This window comes from Diorhabda carinulata, chromosome X (genome assembly GCF_026250575.1).
Source record: "Diorhabda carinulata isolate Delta chromosome X, icDioCari1.1, whole genome shotgun sequence".
Taxonomy (NCBI): domain Eukaryota; kingdom Metazoa; phylum Arthropoda; class Insecta; order Coleoptera; family Chrysomelidae; genus Diorhabda; species Diorhabda carinulata.
The window spans coordinates 4710857-4723337 of NC_079472.1; the positions used below are offsets into that span (position 1 = coordinate 4710857).

Genomic DNA, 12481 nt, shown 5'->3' on the forward strand with positions numbered 1-12481 from the left:
TGGAGAACATTTTTCTACTAAACTTGTTGTTTTATTTCTCTCCTAACAGTTTATTGCTCCTTATTTTCCTGTTCATTTAATTTATTTCTATTCTGTTTTAAGTATCTATTGTATTCACAACGACTGCTCTCTTTCCAGCAATTGTTTTCTTTTATTTACTTCTTCAGTTGTGATGTCACCTTTTCTGAAAAATCCTTGGACTTTTTCTTTGTACTAAGCAAATTTTGTCATTTTTTTTCCAGTTATCTGGAATTTTATAAAAAAACTTCTTTATTATTTTTTGAGCTGGTTGTTTTCTTTATATTTCTCTATTCATCTTCTAACTCTTATCAATTCTCTTCTGGTTCATCGGTATCCGTATTTGTACCTGTTAGTTTGTTTTTATTTGTTCCTATTCTATTTCTGTGTATTCTCACTCGTTCTTTATTCTGTTATTTTGTTTTATCTGACAATTGAAGTTCCTATTTTTCACCCCAATCTCTTCGGTCTATCTACCTTTCTCTTTCAAAATTTATCGTTCTATTCTCTGTTGCGACCTTTTTGGGTAAATACTATATTTATTATTTTACTTTTCTTTGTATTGAGCATCTTTTTATCTAATAAAACGCATCAATTCTATTACGGTTCATTGATATCCGTATTTGTGTCGTGATACATTCAGTTAGTCTGTTTTTATCTGCTTCTACGCTTGTATTTATGTATTCTTCTTATTTTCTTATTGTTCTCTCGTTCAATACAAGAATAGTTCGTGTACGTTGAAGAAAATAGAATGATGAACACTACTTAAAAAAGATGGTTCAAAATATGATGAAATTAATATGTTAATTGGCGATGGTTGAAAGTGAAATTATCATTAAACATTTCAAAAAGTCGAGAAGAGAACTGTAAATTAGAAAGAAATCTTGAAAGAGGATTAACGTGATGATAATAATGTATCTAAAAAAGATAACGGAAAAAACCAAATCAATACCTAGCCTAACCTACAAATGACGATAGTTGCTTGAAAAATACCGCTGTACTAGAAAATGCTTAGCATATGTTTCAAGCCTGAAGACGCCACGTTGTTTAGTATTTGTTTGACAGCCATCAATAGTGAATTTCTAAACAAGAAAAAGCATTGGACTGAAAAGAGAGAATCGGCTCGAAAGAAGGCAAAGACCGCTTGGGATAACGTTTGACCGAAGAAATCTAGCAAAGCGGCCGCATTTGGCTAAGAAGAAAGTGTTGTTTTATCAAGACTATGCACCAACTAACATATCTGTTATTGCAATGGCCAAAATTAAAGAATTGAAGTTTGAATTGCTACCTCATGCACCCTATTCGGCAAATTTAGCCCCGTCGGATTATTTTCTGTTCCCACACTTGAAAAAATGGTTAGGTAGTTGAAGATTTTCCAACAATGAAAGCAGTTAATGGCTATTTTAAGGAGTTTGACGATTCTTATTATAATAAGGGTATCGAACTTATTGAACATCGCTGGAAAAAGTGTATGGAGCTAAAAAGAGATTATGTTGAAAAATAAATATATTTATTTCCAAAGTCCAACATTATTTTTAAGATTTAATAAACATCAAATAACTAAAAATATTTCCCAGAAGTTCCATTGCGTAGGCCTTTCGCATGTTTTCAATCAGTAAAATTTCGTTTTTTCTCAAGTTAGAAAAATATCCCGATAACAGTGATTATTTGAACGTCAAAGACTGGAAAGAGCTTCTCAGAATTTTTATTAAAACGTTTTTCTTTGTAAAATTAATTCTTTATGAGTGATCTGAATATTTTTTGATTAATTGAGTCTGAAAACGTACTGGTACTATTTCAGATTAAGTATTTTCATTGTAAAATTTTTTGGAATATTTATTTCCAATTATAAAATACAAAGTGTTGAAATGAAGTAATGATACCAATTTTTTAAATTAATTCATTTCGAATAAACAACTGAATGTTTTCTCCTTCAAAATAACTATCTTGGGAAGCCAATAAACACACAATCAATTTAACAACATTACTTCAAAGATGAGTAGAAGAGGATACATTTCATGGAGTGTATATTATGACAATTTTTAACTACCCAAAATATAAATGAATTTTTTGTTGCAGGTGAAGTCGGTAAAGAAATGTATATAGTAAATCGAGGCAGACTTCAAGTTGTCGCAGATAACGGTAGGACCGTTTTAGCTACATTAAAAGCAGGAAGTTATTTCGGAGAAATTTCAATTTTGAATATGGGCACGGCAGGTAAACACCTTGGTAAATATCAGCAGGCAGGCCCAAAAAAAATTGGGTGTTTTTATAATATTCGCTGTTATTTTTCTTTATATCTATATATTTATCCTCTTCTGTAAATTTTGATACTTTTATATACATATATGCATGTTTGATATGTTATGAAGACAATCCTGCCTGGCTTTTATTTGTCAAATTTAACCTAATTCTAATAAATTTAAAGATAATAATCCTCGAAGGAGCTCACAAATTGAGTTATACGTTATCTTAATTCGCAATTGAAAATTTTTGAATTTAATTCCTAAACAATTTAATTTTATTTTGATTCTTCACATTTTTTGTTTTTGTTACTAAATCTTTGTGAATTTGCGTAAGCAATAACTCTTTTAAACGCAAGTATTTAACCACTGCACGTTGGTCGACACAATCTATTACGATATTTAGATGTGACTCTCTGAAATTTGGGCTTATATGGCAAGATTTCTTGAGCTGAATCAAACTTATCAGCTTTCACTGTGTGCCCTTTACATAATAGGTTAGAATTTGCGTTGAAAACCACTACTTTAAACGCAAATATTTAACCACTGCGCGTTGGTCGACACAATCTATTACGATATTTAGATGTGACTCTCTGAAATTTGGGCTTATATGGCAATATTCCTTGAGCTGAATCAGACTTATCAGCTTTCACTGTGAACCCTATAAATAATAGGTTAGAATTTGCGTTGATAACAGCTATTTTAAACGCAAATATTTAACCACTGCGCGTTGGTCGACACAATCTATTACGATATTTAAATGTGACTCTCTGAAATTTGGGCTTATATGGCAAGATTTCTTGAGCTGAATCAGACTTATCAGCTTTTATTGTGAACCCTACAAATAATAGGTTAGAATTTGCGTTGATAACAGCTATTTTAAACGCAAATATTTAACCACTGCGCGTTGGTCGACACAATCTATTACGATATTTAAATGTGACTCTCTGAAATTTGGGCTTATATGGCAAGATTTCTTGAGCTGAATCAGACTTATCAGCTTTTATTGTGAACCCTACAAATAATAGGTTAGAATTTGCGTTGATAACAGCTATTTTAAACGCAAATATTTAACCACTGCGCGTTGGTCGACACAATCTATTACGATATTTAGATGTGACTCTCTGAAATTTGGGCTTATATGGCAAGATTTCTTGAGCTGAATCAGACTTATCAGCTTTTATTGTGAACCCTACAAATAATAGGTTAGAATTTGCGTTGATAACAGCTATTTTAAACGCAAATATTTAACCACTGCGCGTTGGTCGACACAATCTATTACGATATTTAGATGTGACTCTCTGAAATTTGGGCTTATATGGCAAGATTTCTTGAGCTGAATCAGACTTATCAGCTTTTATTGTGAACCCTACAAATAATAGGTTAGAATTTGCGTTGATAACAGCTATTTTAAACGCAAATATTTAACCACTGCGCGTTGGTCGACACAATCTATTACGATATTTAGATGTGACTCTCTGAAATTTGGGCTTATATGGCAATATTCCTTGAGCTAAATCAGACTTATCAGCTTTTATTGTGAACCCTATAAATAATAGGTTAGAATTTGCGTTGATAACAGCTATTTTAAACGCAAATATTTAACCACTGCGCGTTGGTCGACACAATCTATTACGATATTTAGATGTGACTCTCTGAAATTTGGGCTTATATGGCAATATTCCTTGAGCTGAATCAGACTTATCAGCTTTCACTGTGAACCCTATAAATAATAGGTTAGAATTTGCGTTGATAACAGCTATTTTAAACGCAAATATTTAACCACTGCGCGTTGGTCGACACAATCTATTACGATATTTAAATGTGACTCTCTGAAATTTGGGCTTATATGGCAAGATTTCTTGAGCTGAATCAGACTTATCAGCTTTTATTGTGAACCCTATAAATAATAGGTTAGAATTTGCGTTGATAACAGCTATTTTAAACGCAAAAATTTAACCACTGCGCGTTGGTCGACACAATCTATTACGATATTTAGATGTGACTCTCTGAAATTTGGGCTTATATGGCAATATTCCTTGAGCTAAATCAGACTTATCAGCTTTTATTGTGAACCCTACAAATAATAGGTTAGAATTTGCGTTGATAACAGCTATTTTAAACGCAAATATTTAACCACTGCGCGTTGGTCGACACAATCTATTACGATATTTAGATGTGACTCTCTGAAATTTGGGCTTATATGGCAAGATTTCTTGAGCTGAATCAGACTTATCAGCTTTTATTGTGAACCCTACAAATAATAGGTTAGAATTTGCGTTGATAACAGCTATTTTAAACGCAAATATTTAACCACTGCGCGTTGGTCGACACAATCTATTACGATATTTAGATGTGACTCTCTGAAATTTGGGCTTATATGGCAATATTCCTTGAGCTAAATCAGACTTATCAGCTTTTATTGTGAACCCTATAAATAATAGGTTAGAATTTGCGTTGATAACAGCTATTTTAAACGCAAATATTTAACCACTGCGCGTTGGTCGACACAATCTATTACGATATTTAAATGTGACTCTCTGAAATTTGGGCTTATATGGCAAGATTTCTTGAGCTGAATCAGACTTATCAGCTTTTATTGTGAACCCTACAAATAATAGGTTAGAATTTGCGTTGATAACAGCTATTTTAAACGCAAATATTTAACCACTGCGCGTTGGTCGACACAATCTATTACGATATTTAAATGTGACTCTCTGAAATTTGGGCTTATATGGCAAGATTTCTTGAGCTGAATCAGACTTATCAGCTTTTATTGTGAACCCTACAAATAATAGGTTAGAATTTGCGTTGAAAACCACTACTTTAAACGCAAATATTTAACCACTGCGCGTTGGTCGACACAATCTATTACGATATTTAGATGTGACTCTCTGAAATTTGGGCTTATATGGCAAGATTTCTTGAGCTGAATCAGACTTATCAGCTTTTATTGTGAACCCTACAAATAATAGGTTAGAATTTGCGTTGATAACAGCTATTTTAAACGCAAATATTTAACCACTGCGCGTTGGTCGACACAATCTATTACGATATTTAGATGTGACTCTCTGAAATTTGGGCTTATATGGCAAGATTTCTTGAGCTGAATCAGACTTATCAGCTTTTATTGTGAACCCTACAAATAATAGGTTAGAATTTGCGTTGATAACAGCTATTTTAAACGCAAATATTTAACCACTGCGCGTTGGTCGACACAATCTATTACGATATTTAGATGTGACTCTCTGAAATTTGGGCTTATATGGCAATATTCCTTGAGCTAAATCAGACTTATCAGCTTTTATTGTGAACCCTATAAATAATAGGTTAGAATTTGCGTTGATAACAGCTATTTTAAACGCAAATATTTAACCACTGCGCGTTGGTCGACACAATCTATTACGATATTTAAATGTGACTCTCTGAAATTTGGGCTTATATGGCAATATTCCTTGAGCTGAATCAGACTTATCAGCTTTCACTGTGAACCCTATAAATAATAGGTTAGAATTTGCGTTGATAACAGCTATTTTAAACGCAAATATTTAACCACTGCGCGTTGGTCGACACAATCTATTACGATATTTAGATGTGACTCTCTGAAATTTGGGCTTATATGGCAAGATTTCTTGAGCTGAATCAAACTTATCAGCTTTCACTATGTGCCCTTTACATAATAGGTTAGAATTTGCGTTGAAAACCACTACTTTAAACGCAAGTATTTAACCACTGCGCGTTGGTCGACACAATCTATTACGATATTTAGATGTGACTCTCTGAAATTTGGGCTTATATGGCAATATTCCTTGAGCTGAATCAGACTTATCAGCTTTCACTGTGAACCCTATAAATAATAGGTTAGAATTTGCGTTGATAACAGCTATTTTAAACGCAAATATTTAACCACTGCGCGTTGGTCGACACAATCTATTACGATATTTAGATGTGACTCTCTGAAATTTGGGCTTCTATGGCAATATTCCTTGAGCTGAATCAGACTTATCAGCTTTCACTGTGAACCCTATAAATAATAGGTTAGAATTTGCGTTGATAACAGCTATTTTAAACGCAAATATTTAACCACTGCGCGTTGGTCGACACAATCTATTACGATATTTAGATGTGACTCTCTGAAATTTGGGCTTCTATGGCAATATTCCTTGAGCTGGATCAGACTTATCAGCTTTCACTGTGAACCCTATAAATAATAGGTTAGAATTTGCGTTGATAACAGCTATTTTAAACGCAAATATTTAACCACTGCGCGTTGGTCGACACAATCTATTACGATATTTAGATGTGACTCTCTGAAATTTGGGCTTATATGGCAATATTCCTTGAGCTGAATCAGACTTATCAGCTTTCACTGTGAACCCTATAAATAATAGGTTAGAATTTGCGTTGATAACAGCTATTTTAAACGCAAATATTTAACCACTGCGCGTTGGTCGACACAATCTATTACGATATTTAAATGTGACTCTCTGAAATTTGGGCTTATATGGCAAGATTTCTTGAGCTGAATCAAACTTATCAGCTTTCACTATGTGCCCTTTACATAATAGGTTAGAATTTGCGTTGAAAACCACTACTTTAAACGCAAATATTTAACCACTGCGCGTTGGTCGACACAATCTATTACGATATTTAGATGTGACTCTCTGAAATTTGGGCTTCTATGGCAATATTCCTTGAGCTGAATCAGACTTATCAGCTTTCACTGTGAACCCTATAAATAATAGGTTAGAATTTGCGTTGATAACAGCTATTTTAAACGCAAATATTTAACCACTGCGCGTTGGTCGACACAATCTATTACGATATTTAGATGTGACTCTCTGAAATTTGGGCTTATATGGCAAGATTTCTTGAGCTGAATCAGACTTATCAGCTTTTATTGTGAACCCTACAAATAATAGGTTAGAATTTGCGTTGATAACAGCTATTTTAAACGCAAATATTTAACCACTGCGCGTTGGTCGACACAATCTATTACGATATTTAGATGTGACTCTCTGAAATTTGGGCTTATATGGCAATATTCCTTGAGCTAAATCAGACTTATCAGCTTTTATTGTGAACCCTATAAATAATAGGTTAGAATTTGCGTTGATAACAGCTATTTTAAACGCAAATATTTAACCACTGCGCGTTGGTCGACACAATCTATTACGATATTTAAATGTGACTCTCTGAAATTTGGGCTTATATGGCAAGATTTCTTGAGCTGAATCAGACTTATCAGCTTTTATTGTGAACCCTACAAATAATAGGTTAGAATTTGCGTTGATAACAGCTATTTTAAACGCAAATATTTAACCACTGCGCGTTGGTCGACACAATCTATTACGATATTTAAATGTGACTCTCTGAAATTTGGGCTTATATGGCAAGATTTCTTGAGCTGAATCAGACTTATCAGCTTTTATTGTGAACCCTACAAATAATAGGTTAGAATTTGCGTTGAAAACCACTACTTTAAACGCAAATATTTAACCACTGCGCGTTGGTCGACACAATCTATTACGATATTTAGATGTGACTCTCTGAAATTTGGGCTTATATGGCAAGATTTCTTGAGCTGAATCAGACTTATCAGCTTTTATTGTGAACCCTACAAATAATAGGTTAGAATTTGCGTTGATAACAGCTATTTTAAACGCAAATATTTAACCACTGCGCGTTGGTCGACACAATCTATTACGATATTTAGATGTGACTCTCTGAAATTTGGGCTTATATGGCAAGATTTCTTGAGCTGAATCAGACTTATCAGCTTTTATTGTGAACCCTACAAATAATAGGTTAGAATTTGCGTTGATAACAGCTATTTTAAACGCAAATATTTAACCACTGTGCGTTGGTCGACACAATCTATTACGATATTTAGATGTGACTCTCTGAAATTTGGGCTTATATGGCAATATTCCTTGAGCTGAATCAGACTTATCAGCTTTCACTGTGAACCCTATAAATAATAGGTTAGAATTTGCGTTGATAACAGCTATTTTAAACGCAAATATTTAACCACTGCGCGTTGGTCGACACAATCTATTACGATATTTAGATGTGACTCTCTGAAATTTGGGCTTATATGGCAATATTCCTTGAGCTAAATCAGACTTATCAGCTTTTATTGTGAACCCTACAAATAATAGGTTAGAATTTGCGTTGATAACAGCTATTTTAAACGCAAATATTTAACCACTGCGCGTTGGTCGACACAATCTATTACGATATTTAGATGTGACTCTCTGAAATTTGGGCTTATATGGCAATATTCCTTGAGCTAAATCAGACTTATCAGCTTTTATTGTGAACCCTACAAATAATAGGTTAGAATTTGCGTTGATAACAGCTATTTTAAACGCAAATATTTAACCACTGCGCGTTGGTCGACACAATCTATTACGATATTTAGATGTGACTCTCTGAAATTTGGGCTTATATGGCAATATTCCTTGAGCTAAATCAGACTTATCAGCTTTTATTGTGAACCCTATAAATAATAGGTTAGAATTTGCGTTGATAACAGCTATTTTAAACGCAAATATTTAACCACTGCGCGTTGGTCGACACAATCTATTACGATATTTAAATGTGACTCTCTGAAATTTGGGCTTATATGGCAAGATTTCTTGAGCTGAATCAGACTTATCAGCTTTTATTGTGAACCCTACAAATAATAGGTTAGAATTTGCGTTGATAACAGCTATTTTAAACGCAAATATTTAACCACTGCGCGTTGGTCGACACAATCTATTACGATATTTAAATGTGACTCTCTGAAATTTGGGCTTATATGGCAAGATTTCTTGAGCTGAATCAGACTTATCAGCTTTTATTGTGAACCCTACAAATAATAGGTTAGAATTTGCGTTGAAAACCACTACTTTAAACGCAAATATTTAACCACTGCGCGTTGGTCGACACAATCTATTACGATATTTAGATGTGACTCTCTGAAATTTGGGCTTATATGGCAAGATTTCTTGAGCTGAATCAGACTTATCAGCTTTTATTGTGAACCCTACAAATAATAGGTTAGAATTTGCGTTGATAACAGCTATTTTAAACGCAAATATTTAACCACTGCGCGTTGGTCGACACAATCTATTACGATATTTAGATGTGACTCTCTGAAATTTGGGCTTATATGGCAAGATTTCTTGAGCTGAATCAGACTTATCAGCTTTTATTGTGAACCCTACAAATAATAGGTTAGAATTTGCGTTGATAACAGCTATTTTAAACGCAAATATTTAACCACTGTGCGTTGGTCGACACAATCTATTACGATATTTAGATGTGACTCTCTGAAATTTGGGCTTATATGGCAATATTCCTTGAGCTGAATCAGACTTATCAGCTTTCACTGTGAACCCTATAAATAATAGGTTAGAATTTGCGTTGATAACAGCTATTTTAAACGCAAATATTTAACCACTGCGCGTTGGTCGACACAATCTATTACGATATTTAGATGTGACTCTCTGAAATTTGGGCTTATATGGCAATATTCCTTGAGCTAAATCAGACTTATCAGCTTTTATTGTGAACCCTACAAATAATAGGTTAGAATTTGCGTTGATAACAGCTATTTTAAACGCAAATATTTAACCACTGCGCGTTGGTCGACACAATCTATTACGATATTTAGATGTGACTCTCTGAAATTTGGGCTTATATGGCAAGATTTCTTGAGCTGAATCAGACTTATCAGCTTTTATTGTGAACCCTACAAATAATAGGTTAGAATTTGCGTTGATAACAGCTATTTTAAACGCAAATATTTAACCACTGCGCGTTGGTCGACACAATCTATTACGATATTTAGATGTGACTCTCTGAAATTTGGGCTTATATGGCAATATTCCTTGAGCTAAATCAGACTTATCAGCTTTTATTGTGAACCCTATAAATAATAGGTTAGAATTTGCGTTGATAACAGCTATTTTAAACGCAAATATTTAACCACTGCGCGTTGGTCGACACAATCTATTACGATATTTAAATGTGACTCTCTGAAATTTGGGCTTATATGGCAATATTCCTTGAGCTGAATCAGACTTATCAGCTTTCACTGTGAACCCTATAAATAATAGGTTAGAATTTGCGTTGATAACAGCTATTTTAAACGCAAATATTTAACCACTGCGCGTTGGTCGACACAATCTATTACGATATTTAGATGTGACTCTCTGAAATTTGGGCTTATATGGCAAGATTTCTTGAGCTGAATCAAACTTATCAGCTTTCACTATGTGCCCTTTACATAATAGGTTAGAATTTGCGTTGAAAACCACTACTTTAAACGCAAGTATTTAACCACTGCGCGTTGGTCGACACAATCTATTACGATATTTAGATGTGACTCTCTGAAATTTGGGCTTATATGGCAATATTCCTTGAGCTGAATCAGACTTATCAGCTTTCACTGTGAACCCTATAAATAATAGGTTAGAATTTGCGTTGATAACAGCTATTTTAAACGCAAATATTTAACCACTGCGCGTTGGTCGACACAATCTATTACGATATTTAGATGTGACTCTCTGAAATTTGGGCTTCTATGGCAATATTCCTTGAGCTGAATCAGACTTATCAGCTTTCACTGTGAACCCTATAAATAATAGGTTAGAATTTGCGTTGATAACAGCTATTTTAAACGCAAATATTTAACCACTGCGCGTTGGTCGACACAATCTATTACGATATTTAGATGTGACTCTCTGAAATTTGGGCTTCTATGGCAATATTCCTTGAGCTGAATCAGACTTATCAGCTTTCACTGTGAACCCTATAAATAATAGGTTAGAATTTGCGTTGATAACAGCTATTTTAAACGCAAATATTTAACCACTGCGCGTTGGTCGACACAATCTATTACGATATTTAGATGTGACTCTCTGAAATTTGGGCTTATATGGCAATATTCCTTGAGCTGAATCAGACTTATCAGCTTTCACTGTGAACCCTATAAATAATAGGTTAGAATTTGCGTTGATAACAGCTATTTTAAACGCAAATATTTAACCACTGCGCGTTGGTCGACACAATCTATTACGATATTTAAATGTGACTCTCTGAAATTTGGGCTTATATGGCAAGATTTCTTGAGCTGAATCAAACTTATCAGCTTTCACTATGTGCCCTTTACATAATAGGTTAGAATTTGCGTTGAAAACCACTACTTTAAACGCAAATATTTAACCACTGCGCGTTGGTCGACACAATCTATTACGATATTTAGATGTGACTCTCTGAAATTTGGGCTTATATGGCAATATTCCTTGAGCTAAATCAGACTTATCAGCTTTTATTGTGAACCCTATAAATAATAGGTTAGAATTTGCGTTGATAACAGCTATTTTAAACGCAAATATTTAACCACTGCGCGTTGGTCGACACAATCTATTACGATATTTAGATGTGACTCTCTGAAATTTGGGCTTATATGGCAATATTCCTTGAGCTGAATCAGACTTATCAGCTTTCACTGTGAACCCTATAAATAATAGGTTAGAATTTGCGTTGATAACAGCTATTTTAAACGCAAATATTTAATCACTGCGCGTTGGTCGACACAATCTATTACGATATTTAGATATGACTCTCTGAAATTTGGGCTTATATGGCAAGATTTCTTGAGCTGAATCAGACTTATCAGCTTTCACTATGTCCCCTTTACATAATAGGTTAGAATTTGCGTTGAAAACCACTACTTTAAACGCAAGTTGGTCGACATAATCCATTTCGATACTTAGATGTGAATCTTTGAAATTTGGGCTTATATGGCAAGATTTCTTGAGCTGAATCAGACTTATCAGCTTTTATTGTGAACCCTACAAATAATAGGTTAGAATTTGCGTTGATAACAGCTATTTTAAACGCAAATATTTAACCACTGCGCGTTGGTCGACACAATCTATTACGATATTTAGATGTGACTCTCTGAAATTTGGGCTTATATGGCAATATTCCTTGAGCTGAATCAGACTTATCAGCTTTCACTGTGAACCCTATAAATAATAGGTTAGAATTTGCGTTGATAACAGCTATTTTAAACGCAAATATTTAACCACTGCGCGTTGGTCGACACAATCTATTACGATATTTAGATATGACTCTCTGAAATTTGGGCTTATATGGCAAGATTTCTTGAGCTGAATCAGACTTATCAGCTTTCACTATGTCCCCTTTACATAATAGGTTAG

The 12481-nt window shown here is 34.0% G+C and overlaps 1 protein-coding gene across 2 annotated transcripts in view; it reads left to right on the top strand.

Moving 5' to 3' along the window:
* LOC130901196 (cyclic nucleotide-gated channel rod photoreceptor subunit alpha) overlaps positions 1–12481 on the top strand; it is a 386005-nt gene that overhangs the window by 351482 nt on the left and 22042 nt on the right. Inside the window, exon 10 of one of the 2 annotated variants that reach the window (XM_057812379.1) lies at positions 2098–2247. In XM_057812379.1, coding sequence (XP_057668362.1) covers positions 2098–2247 — 150 coding nt within the window. The remainder of the gene's footprint in view (positions 1–2097; positions 2248–12481) is intronic. The other variant, XM_057812380.1, reaches the window with a different exon arrangement.